The sequence below is a fragment of the Leucoraja erinacea genome, chromosome 16, assembly GCF_028641065.1.
Source record: "Leucoraja erinacea ecotype New England chromosome 16, Leri_hhj_1, whole genome shotgun sequence".
Lineage (NCBI taxonomy): Eukaryota > Metazoa > Chordata > Chondrichthyes > Rajiformes > Rajidae > Leucoraja > Leucoraja erinaceus.
In genome coordinates, this window is record NC_073392.1 from 31872116 (window position 1) to 31884673 (window position 12558).

Here is a 12558-nt window from a genome sequence, read left to right on the forward strand (position 1 = left end):
ATACTAAGCACCAAGACCATGAGTGATCTTCCACATCATTGTCCTGTTCCAGCACTAGCCCCATGTATTTATTTTTTTTTCTTGAATATATTTGGTGATAGAAACTCCAGTCCTAAAGAGTAGAGAATTCCAAAGATTCATTATCTTCCTAATGAAGAAATTAATTCTCATCTCTACCTATCATTCTGAGACTAAATCCAGATTCTGGATATCCTGGCCAAAGGATTCATCAACCCCATATAATTTTAGAAGATATACTTTAATAACGAACTATATTGAGTTTTTTTCTTAAATTTGTAACGTTAAAAAATGCATTATAAATTGTTACGGAAGGTTATCGTAACATATACAAGAAAAAACAATTCTACAGAGAGAAAAATCTGCTATAAATTTAGACGTGGAATATATGTTCCACTCAAAGTCACATTCTAATGAAGTTCACAACACTAAGTATTGAGAGAGAAGCAAAAAATTATGTCATAATTTAATACTGCAATAGTTTTGAAGAGCTAAATAACCTCGTCCTGTTCCTAAATGATGCAATGATCCAAGATTCAGTGACAAAACTTTCAGTGAAAATTAATACATTGTTTGCACTGAATAATGGAGAACAATATTTTTTAAGGATTTGTATATTATCTTTAGGTGTTCTAATCTGGTTCCTCTGCACTTAGATTTGGGTTTTTTTGTTTAATTTAACTGTATAATTTTGTTTTCATCATATTACCATTTTCACATGAAATGATCTAACATAATGTGTACATGTATGGAATTGCAGAGAATGCTGGCATAGATGGGCCTTACTAACTGTCATGTCCTTTAAGGGGCTGTCTCACTTAGGCGACTACCAGGGACTAGTTTTAATGGAATTCACCTGCAACACCTACGACAGTACCTACGGCAGCAAAAATTATCACCACTGTCGCCGAACATTTTCCAATATGTTGAATATTTTGTAACAGTCGCCTGTAGTCGCCCAAAAAATCGCCTAAGTGGTACAGGCCCATAAGGATGCTATTGTTCTATACGGGTAAAGCCTCATTGTTCCAATGATTTTCTTTTGTATATTTTTTCTATTTGGCTGTTAAATTGCTGTATGTTGAACAATGCTCATCTAAATGTCATGCTTGTACTGTATAATTCTAATAAGATGAGAGCTTTTAGAATTTCTTGTTGTATATTCTAAAGATTAAAAATGTGATGCTGCTAGCTTGTTAAATTTGCTAATTTTTAAATTCCAGAAGTGAAGAATCAGCAGCAAACTCGCAAGAAGGAGAAACTTCCAGTTGAGGTACTCGATGAAGTTCAACTTGTATCCAGTAGCACTCATGCTATCGAAGCTACTCTCTCATCTGATAAAATGACTGAAACCAGAAAAAGGCAGACCGATATGCTACGTAAGGAGATTTTGACTCCAGCATCCAAACAAGATGTTCATTCTGCTCCACCTTCAGGAGTTCTGTCTGCTAACGACAGAGAAACAATAAAACAGGAACCAACCAGTAAGCAGACAACATCTAAAGAGGGCAAGCGGGTGCGAATCATGCAAGAAGCAGGTGAAGTTCTAGTTTTTTCTGAAAGGAAGAACACTGAAGTCTCCAGGCCAACTCCCTCCCCAAGGTCAGTGCCTCGATTTCAACTATTGCCTGCCTTTTCTCGCTGGCCTGCTGCACACTTCATCTACTGCATGAACTATGGTCTGTGCTTTATTCTTGGTTTTTTTGGTTATATTTTCACTATTTTCACTGCCTTACCAACGTTTGGACTCGCCAAATTATGGAAGACTAGATATCTTTTGATGAAGAGACAGACTTAGGTAGTGTGCAGTTTTTTTCTTTTTTTTTATCTTGCTGCAGTTTTGGAATGCATATTGTTTAGCTACCATAATCTTGTTAATCTGGAACATTTATTTTGTGGGTTATGGTGTTTTCTTTTTGTTTTTGTTTAAATTGCTGCTAATTTTATTTTGCTTTCCCATTCCCTCTGTGTGCTTGCCTTTCCTTTTGTAATTCCTTTGGAAATGCTGTAAATCCTGTAAGTGTAAAGAAGTGGACTGAAACCAGTGTCATGAAAGTGTCAACATTTGCCTAATTTATTTACCCAAGCATTGGTTTTAATGCACATTTTGTTTACAATGAATTGGATTGGATTTACATTTTCGTTAACTTTTTTCCCTGAGAGTAGCTGCATGATTCCCTGCTATTTCTATATCCTCCAAAACAATTGTTAATTAGTTCTCAGTCGTTTGCCAGCACAGTTCTTGATTTACCCAATTGACGTGCTGTTGCAACGTCAATTGACAACCTGCCGTTATAAGGAACTTGCAGGACGAATGATATTTTTAATGAGAATCTGTTGACTGGATTAACAAGTCCTCGTCCATGACAATTTCTTACCTTATAATCTTGCACTCCATAATTTTTGGATCGTATTCTATTCATACAGCAAACAAATTTGTCATTTGAAATTATCTAATAATTTTAGAGCACTGTTTTGCTGCTTAAATTATTGGGTAATTATTTTATATGCGGAAATAACTAAATTGTAAATGGTAGACTAGCAAATGCATACTGTTGCTCATCAGTGTGTCTTTAAGTATGCCATTGATGTGCAACGGAATCATTGCATTATGTATAGTTAATTATTTTGATATTGTTCACTTTATTGATATCTCCTGAGTGTATTCTTCTTTCCCTTCTGGAAACTTACTTGTCCTTTTCTCTTTTCTCCTACCTTTTAAACTACTTTAGATCCATGCTGTCTCCAACGGGCTAAACTGACACTTCAAAATATAACTCTGCTCGTCAAAGACGACTTCCCCAATTAAATTCTCGTTTAATCGCTAGGGTACAATGAGAACTACTAGAAGTTTTGTATGTATCCTGATATTTCTGTTCTGTCCATTGCAGCAATTCTGTAAAGAGATCAGAGACAAAGCTCTATAAATTCTCTTTTTTTGCATATATTCTCTCTAACCATTTTTCTCTTCGTGATTTCAAATTCTGCTCAAGGTTTTCGCCTTTCTATCTTATGAACGTGCATTGTACCAGTTAGTTAGCAACATGATCTAGTGTGAACAATGCTGCGATAGAAACATTTGTCTTGTAATCCAATAATGCATTCTCATTCGCTATGTAGCTATTTCCTTGTTTCTAGCTTCACTTTAGGCCACTTTTGGTAGATATGGCCCGCTGGGTTGTTATTCAAAGTAGTAAAATATAGTTGTCTCTGAAATATATCAGAACATGTTTTGACCTGCTAAATATTGTTGCATAATTATTGAAATAATCAGTATTTTTATACATTAGTATTCCATACATACTTGGCTTGAAATCTATTGTGTGGTCCAGGGAAAGAAAAGCTTTGCAGCGCAATACTGCATGCATACTTTAAGTTTGCATTGCATTACGGCAAACTGAATGTGTGGAACAAAAGGTACTAAATCTGCCTCCTCATCAACTGAGGTTATACATTTATAACCAGAGCTTCCAATAGAAAGGAGAGGTCAGGAGAACTGTGTCCAAGGTGCCAATCTTGAGTATTTAATTGTAGTCATTCCGCATATTAGAGGCTGAGCTAAATAGACTTAAAGACTAATGGGAAATGTGAGAATAGGTCAGAAAATGATCAAGACAAAGTATTAGACATGATCTTAATGGCTAGTTGAATAGCTGTGCGGAACTCAGGATTGGTTTGGTATTTTTCGGATGCAATATATAATGTAGTTTAAAGCAAACTTAGCGAAGAGCTAAAATGAAGTGTGAAAGGTTTTGAGGTAAGAATCATGCCTTGCACTTTCTGGAATAGATAAAATATTGACATTTCTTTGAACATAAAAAGTAGAATGTTTGCATTGAGAGGATTTGTTGGCAGGCAGGAATGAAGGAAGAGGATCATAATAAGAAAAGCCAAGGAGAAGGTTGTTCTTGGATATGAGAGTAATCACTGAAACAAATGACCTGTTGAGTGAAATGTAAGGATTCTGTACAGAAGCAGAAAGTGCGAGAATGTGAATATGAGTGGTGGGAAAATGAGATCCCTATTAAAGCACTGACTGGCTGGGTTGTGCAGCCTGTTTTGTGCATGTTTCATGCCAGAGTGGGAAAATCAAGTTAAGATATTCAGTAGGCTAGAGCAGGGAGAATAATGATGAGGTAATGATAAAAACACTGGTAAACTAAAGTGACAAGTAAAAATTAAGAAACGAACAGGAAAGCAAAGGGAATGTGTTGTATGTTTGAGGAAGATGGGTGACAGAGCCTTGCTTTAAAATAAGTGTTATATGCTAGGAATAACTACCAAAGCCTTATTAATCATTGTAATTAGAGTTTGAAAAGTTAGAAAGCTAAAATTAATGGTAAATTTAACAAAATGCTGGAGTAACTCAGTAAAACAGGCAGCATCTCTGGAGGGAAGGAATGGATGATGTTTTGAAACATAGAAAAAAGGTGCATGTAGGCCATTCGGCCCTTCAAGCCTGCACCGCCATTCAATATGATCATGGCTGATTCTCCAACAGTATCCTGTACCTCCCTTCTCTCCATACCCCCTGATCCCTTTAGCCACAAGAGACCCTTCTTCAGACTAGTCCGGGGAAAGGGAAACAAGAGATATAGACAGTGGTGTAGAGAGAGAGAGAGAGAGAGAGAACAAATAAATGAAAGCTATGCAAAAAAAGTTACGATGATAAAGGAAAAAGGCCATTGTTAACTGTTTGCTAGGTGAGAACGAGAAGCTAGTGCGTCTTGGGTGGGGGAGGGATGGAGAGAGGGAATGCAGGGGTTACTTGCAGTTAGAGAAAGCAATATTCATCTCACTGAAGTGAAATGCGAGATGCTGTTCCTCCAAATTGCTTTTAGCCTCACTCTGACAATGGAGGAGGCCTAGGACAGTATCAACCAGTATTTGCAGCTCCTTCCTACACTAACAAAATACACCTTGAACATCAAAAATCTGGTTTTAATTTTGTATTCTGTGCGAATCTAGTTTGATTGCTGGCACTTGCCAATGATATCCAAATGTTTGGGGAAGAGGGGAAATGAATAAATAAAATCAGTGATGCAAGTCATTGATTTTTGCAATCATTATTCCCAAGTATTAATACCAGCTGGAGATAATTTTCAGATTTTAATAAAATTTAACTATTGCCGTTTAGTTTATGTCCATTGATGAAATATAAACTGCACTGTTGTGACACTGGTACAGTTCAATTCTTGTTAATATTAACCTTCTGAGTTTTAAATTACTATATGGCTTTTCAAATGTTAGATGGAGAACTGATGATGTCCAGAACAACAGTACTAATTTAGGTTTGATATTCTGTTATAGTGTTTGGAGGATCAGTGAGAATGACACAAGTGCCTATTATGACTTTTAATGCATCTTGAAATATATGCTCTTGTGAAGCCATTATACAAATTATATTGAACTTTTAAATGTATTGCTTTTGTGAATGTTCTTGGCGGGAAAACATGTTTTTGTAGACTGCTGTGATTTCATGAGATAGATCTTTTACATTTGACAGTCAAGATTATGTAGATAGCGTGCGACTCGAATGGGGCTGCCTTTATCACTAGCAAGACCTTCAGAAGTGTATTGAGGCTTGAGGGTATTTTCATTTATTTTTGCTGGACAGCAAATTAACTGGTGTTTATTCTGAGAAAGTTTTGGTACTTATACTGAACTTTTTTTTGCATCAATAATTTTATTTACATTTTGTACCAGTAGTTACTTATCATGCCGCTCAGTGCTTTATCCAGAGAAAATAAAGGGAGGATTGCATTTTCAGTCAGCAGTTTTCTACAGAATCATTGGTTGGATGCAGAATCTGGTATATTGAGCTGAATCTTAATGTTCAGATGTAGGTGTTGTGGGTGTAGGAGAGTTTGGTGTTATAATAGAAAGTGGAAGGTTATTTATTTTATTTATTTTTTCTTGAAGATGTAAGGAACTGCAGGTGCTGAAATATTGAGCAAAACATAAAATGCTGGAGGAACTTGTCATGCAGAATGGGCAGGTGATGTTTCAGGTTGGGACCCTTCAGACTTATTATAAGATGGGGAAGAAAGCTGGAAAAGAGGTGGGGGTGGGGCAATGCCTGGCAAGTGATAGGTGGATACATGCGAGGGAGCTTAATTGGCAGATGCGCAGCTAGGCTGTCGCCACATGGTCGCCGAGGTGTCGCCTGTATGGTCGTGAGTAGTCTCCAGAGTTGCCCAAAGAGTCGTAGCGTATTTCTGGTCACCGCTGGATTTTTAACATGTTGAAAAATATTTGGAGACAGTCGGCAACAATGGGTTTGATGCCAATGAGCGTAGCTTGACTTCTCCTGACGTAGGTGCTGTCGTAGTTGCCGCCAGGTTGACGTAGGTTGTCGTCGCCAGGTTAACGTAGGTTGTTGCCAGGTTAACATAAGTTGTCGTCGGTGCAGACTTCGTTTTTTTTTTTGTTAAAGTAATGATTCTATTTCAAGTTTTATGTCGAAGGGGGGTCTAGTCACCAGTTTTTCGGCGACCTGCTTTCGACTATGACAGTCGCCGGCAGGTACCTAAAAATAGCCGAAGTGGGACAGGCCCATAAGTGACAAAAGCTAGAGATTAAAATTAGACAAAAGGGTGTTGGATAAGGAGAGAAGAGGAGGGGTTTTGCAGATATTTTTGATGAAGGAAAAAAAGCCACCTTGACATTTTGTTTCCTGCCCAGTTGAGTGCGTATGATGTAGACTTGCCCAAGCCCATTTATTCTCTGTCAATTGTTTTTAAACAAATTAAATCTTGATATTTGTTGGATTGTGGAGTTGCAAGGAAATAACAAAAGGGATAGAGCCTTGTATTCCAAAGCAACTTTTCAGTGATGTAGGCAAATGAATTTAGTGCCCCTGCTTGTAAAGAAGACGAGCTCCAATCTAGTCTTGTTAGTGTAATTGACTTTTTTTATTGTAACTTTTATGTAATTAGAATATTTTTCTGGAGACACAAGAAACTGCAAATGAGTAGAACACAAGCTGTGGGAGGGTCAGGTGACATCCGTGGATTGAATGGACCGATGACCTTTTGGGCTAGGGCTCTTCTTCAAATTCCAGCACTTTGTATTTTGCTATGGTATTTTACTTCTAATACTCATTCACGTTAAACCTCCCCACCGGTTCGGGAACATTGCAGGCTGCACAGAAAAATGCCCTGAATCTTTGCTGGGACTGGAACAAGTAGTCGGCCATGGTGCGGAGTTGAGCGTTCTCTCTCTCAAGGGTTTTTACCGGAGGGGGCGAGCTGGAGCAGCTTGGCGTTGGAGCCCAGGTTGTGGCGGTGGTCCACGTGGAGACCACCCCCCACAGTCACGTCCATGATGTCGAAGCTGTCCGGGGCCACCACAGCAGGGTTCATGTAGCGATAGTACAGCAGGTTCCCCACCACTTTGAGCAACTCCTATTCAGTGGCGCCTGGGAACCTCTCCCGCAGTGAGCTCTTCAACACTTTTGCCGTGTACCTCATTCCATACGATATCTTGTCCACGGAGGAAATTATGGCGTTCAGGAATTTGTTGGTGGCAGCTCTCAGGTTGCGGATGGATATGTCGAGTCTCCGCTCGACCTCCGAGTGGGTCAGGGCTTGGTCCGTCGTCACCCCGTATGGCAATTGACTTCTGTCCTGTCTGACTCTCCATCTGGTTCACCCAACACTTGTAGATATCGACTGGGTCGGTTTTGATGCTGAGCTTTTTATCCTGCAGAATCTCTTTGACCACCAGCCCCAGGGTCTCCCGCAGGGCGTTCTGCCCACGGATATTCCGGTAAAAGCTCACCACCAGTCTGGTCACCATGGGGTTTCCAGTCACAATCTCGCGGATTTGGTCAACCTTCGACCTAATCTCCTCCCGGAGGGCCGTTGTGAACAGACCCAAGAGCAGGTAGCCCTCTAGTTGTACAGCGAGAAGATGACAGACTCCATAGACTTGGTCGACTTGTTCTGAGGCATCTGTTGGTAAGCCTCCAGTTTCTCCCACTTCTCTCTGCTCAGGGCCTTTAACCCTTTCTGCGTGTCAATCACCATCAGGTCTGATAACTGTTCCTTGTTCTTCCTGGTCAGTTTCTTGCAGTGGGAAACCACTTCCTGCAAGGTGATCCTGTTCTTCACTAGTAGCCCGATCTTGATGTCCATGACGTTGAGGTCTTGCTCCAGTTGGCGTCTGGAGCGGATGCGCTGGGCCACCTCCCACAATTGCATCAACCCCAAGTCTCGATGAGTATACAGACACTGTATAATCATTTGTCAGCTTTAGCGAGGACAGTTGCATTCCAACTAAGACCCGGATATGGTTCCACAACAACAAGCCCTGGTTCACTGCAGAGCTCGGACAGCTCCGAAGGTCTAAAGTGGAGGCCTGCAGAAGTGGGGATGCAGACCTCTACACATGCAGGCCAAGTACAAGCTGAGAAGAGGAATCCGAGCTGCCAAGGAAAGCTTCTCTGAGCAGTTGAGCAAGTTCTCAGCTAGTAACTCTTCTTCAGTTTGGAAGGGCTTGCAGGAAATTACCAGCTGCAAGAGGAAAGCCCCCGCTCTCTGGACAATCGTCAGCTGACTAATGACCTGAATGAGTTTTACTGCAGGTTTGAAAATCAGATGCGTAACCCTGTTACCCCATCTCCTCCCCCCCACCCCTCCCCCCCCAACCAATACAGCCAGCCCACAGTCTGCAAAGAATGGACCCTGCCTCCTCTCCTTCCCATTCACCGCTTCACACCGACTTAAGGCAAGACTATGAATAGACTAGACTATTTTCCTCCCCAACCAACACTTCATACCCACTCGCAGCCTGATCTCAGTCTGCAAAGACTGGACCCTTCTAGACCCACCCCCCTACAATCACCACTTCACACCCAATTACACACACCCTCCTTGCTGAACAACATCACTTCATCAACAATATAAATAGAGGTGGAGAGGCTTTTCAGTAGACAGAAATGCCGGAAGTCTCCAGGACCTGACAATGTTTCCCCCTCTACTCTCAAGGTCTGTGCCAAACAACTGGCTCCAGTCTATACAGACATTTTAACCAGTCCCTGCAAACATGTACTGTTCCTGCCTGCTACAAAGTCTCCACTATTGACCCTGTACCAAAAAAGGCTAAAATCACTTGTCTTAATGACTATAGGCCTGTCCCACTGACCTCTGTAGTCATGAAGACACTTTTGCTGGCAGAGCTGAAAAATATCACAAAGCCCCTGATGGACCCTATGCAGTTTGCATATCCAGCCAATAGATCTGTGGATGATGCAATCACCCTGGGCCTGCACTTCATCCTCCAGCACCTGGACCGCCAGGGAACCTATGCGAGGATCCTGTTTGTTGATTTTAGCTCTGCATTCAACACTATTGTGCCAGAGCTATTACACTCCAAACTTTCCGAGTTGACTGTGCATTAACCCCTCTGTCGGTGGATCAGACGGGAAGCAGCATGTGATGCTGGGAAAGCACATCTCGGACCCGCAAACGCTCAGCATTGGAGCCCTGCAAGGCTGCGTACTATTCTCCTCTCCTCTACTATCTCTACACCAATGACTGCACCACCACAGACGCCTCTGTCAAGCTTCTCAAGTTTGCGGACGACACAACCCTGACTGGACTGATCCAGGATGGGGAGGAATCTGCATACAGACAGGAAGTGTCACAGCTGGTGTCCTGGTGCCATCGCAACAACCTAGAGCTCAATGCTCTCAAGACAGTGGAATTGATTGTAGACTTTAGGAGAGCCTCCTCTCACCCCACTCACCATCAACGACACCACAGTCACATCTGTGGAGTATTTTAAGTTCCTGGGAACCATCAACTCCAAGGACCTTAAGGGGGGGGGGGGGGCGACCATTGACTCCACAGTCAAAAAGGCACAACAGAGGATGTACTTCGAATGGCAGCTGAGGAAGCACAATCTGCCACAGGCAATGGTGGTCCAATTCTATACGGCCATCGTGGAGTCTGTCCTCACCTTCTCCATCATGGTTTGGTTTGGCTCAGCCACCAAGCACGACACCAGGAGGCTGCAGCGAATTGTCCTATTAGCTGAGAAAATTATTAGCTGCAACCTTCCCTCCATTGATGTACTGTACATTGCAAGAGCCAGGAAGCGAGCGGGTAATATCATCTCTGACCCCTCTCACCCGAGCCACAAACTCTTTGAATCAATTCCTTCTGGAAGGCGACTCCGGACTTTCAAAGCTGCCACAGCCATCATAAAAACAGCTTTTATCACGAGTAGTAACAAAATCTGTAGACTCTCTTTGATCTGGTATTCTGCTCAATCAATGGTGTTTTATTATTCATGTTTGTATTATTATTAATGTTTAGTGTTTTCTGAGTCATTCGTAACTGTCACTATGTCATGTTGTTACTTGTGGGCGGAACACCGAGGCAAATTCCTTGTGAATACTTGGCCAATAAACTTACTTAGACTTATACTTGATGGTTTAGAGTGAATGCCAGATAATCTTTCTGTCAAATCATGAAATTACAGCAGATCTATGAAATTGAATAATTTTTCCAAATCATTGACAATCTGTTGCTTAATTTCTATGAAGAATGTCTTTAAATGCATTTGTGGATTCATTCGCATATTTATCCAGAGCTTTCTGACATTTTAAACTTGACCACTTCAATTAATCTGAAATTATTCAATCGTATTTCTAAAATTGTGGGTATTTTGGTGTCAACGGTTAAAATTACAATTGAAGCTGGAACAGTTATTATTTCTGCTTGGTGTTGGATAGATTTCTCACTTTATCATGTGCATATTGTTCGATCCGATAAAGCGGAAGATTGTTTGAATATTTTCTTTGTAGGGTATCCAAGGGTGATATAAAAGTAGAAAAAACAGATGAGAAGAAATTGGATAAAGAATCGGAAGAATCAAAGGGAGCGAATAAAATTAAACGACAGAAGATGCACCCAGTCATCCATGTGTCATCTCAACCCACTGTTGAATCTCAATGTGCCCAACAGTAAATAAGTTATGCTTATCTTTCTGGCATTGAAGCATTCAGTTTCTTTCTAATGTTTATCTTGGGAAATGTCAATCAATCCGTGTGTGTACAATATCATATGCCGTCACATTGAGATGTGCAAGATAATTATTACATCAGACATTCCAATTAAATAATCTCGTGTGGTCATTGAAAATAGGAGATGCCAATATTTTTATTATCTGGCATATAAAATCTTGTATTCAGTGGATGTTTCTAAATTTTAAGGTTTGGTATTTTCTCACTCATAATTGAATTGTAGAGTTGACCAGAGGAGGCTGAAGCTAAAAGAATTGCACAAGGTTGCTTGTTATCAAGGTATCATTGTTGCTGGAAGATCAGAAGACATGCTGAAAGCCACAAAGATTAATTCAGATCTTAGTACATGATTCTAATACATTATGGCTTTCTCCCCTAGATTAACAACTTTAAACAAACTAATGTTAAATATGATGCAAGTTCTACTGTTTTACTGTACAGTGCACTGTTGGTGGGGTTGTGGAAGGCATTATGAAAATGTACTGATTTATAATCCCAGTGAATAGGTTGTTAAGCAAGTTGATGGTGAGTTTTTATAGATTTGCAGTTTCCATTTATTGATTTAATTTTTTGAAATGCAAACATTGATATAATGACTGGGTGTACATACATTTATTTATTCTAACCATTATATGTGCTTTCCCATGTATTAATAAGAACAGCCCAAAAAAATATATTTTTTTCAAATCTCCCCTAAATATTAAATCAATTATTTCAAAATGTGGTAACTTGCAGTGTTAAGCATTTCTAAGAAACCTACACGCACACACCATGCCATCTTTTGAATTGGAATACTACTTGTTCTACCCCTCAACACTTTGTGACTAAGCTCGGGTATAACCAGGAAATTGACCACTTCTTAACTTCCTCCTTGCTCTGCAACAGTGGAAGAAAGTTTTGATGGGGACCTTTTTGAAAAGAGTTTATTCTTTGTTGTTTAAATCTTTATTATACCATCTTATTAGGTGCCTCAATTCAATTAATTAAGTCAAAATGTATTAATCTTTATAAATGTAATTCAGATTTTATAATCTGATGCCAGTCTAAACAAATAAATGCAGTGATGCATATTGGGCTATTCTTTACATTAAATCACAATCAACATTTAGTTTGAGTTTTACAGCTTTTGGGAAAAATAAAGTTATTTCCTGAAAAATGTTAGAATTTTTTTTTAGAAAGTTTATTTGTTTCACTTAATCAAACACCTTAACTTCATGATTTTCAGGTTGTTAACCGAACCATGTATTTTGATCGTAATGTAAAAAATAAAATATGAATTTTGTATTACCAGTTTCTGTTCCTTTTTATGAATGGAAAGGAGTCAAAACGAGTGTGTGTGAAAGTTAATATTCTTTTGTATGTTTCTAACAAACATTGAGGGAAATGCAGTTCTTTTTTGAGGGAAGTCTAATATTAAATGTAATTATAACCTATTATTCAGATTACAGTTTAGTTGTTCCAGTCTTTATAAATTCAACATTTATAGTTTAAAGAACATTAACAAAACT

General features: G+C 39.7%; 1 protein-coding gene across 3 annotated transcripts in view; it reads left to right on the forward strand.

Moving 5' to 3' along the window:
- spdl1 (spindle apparatus coiled-coil protein 1) overlaps nt 1-12337 on the forward strand; it is a 39122-nt gene extending 26785 nt beyond the window's left edge. For 2 of the 3 annotated variants that reach the window (XM_055648066.1, XM_055648065.1), the window contains exons 11-12: nt 1242-1620; nt 10832-12337. In XM_055648066.1, the coding sequence (XP_055504041.1) occupies nt 1242-1620; nt 10832-10994 (542 nt within the window). In that variant the 3' untranslated portion in view covers nt 10995-12337. Of the gene's footprint in view, nt 1-1241; nt 1621-2750; nt 3227-10831 lie in introns of those variants that run through there. The other variant, XM_055648067.1, reaches the window with a different exon arrangement.
- The last annotated feature ends 221 nt before the right edge of the window (nt 12338-12558 follow it).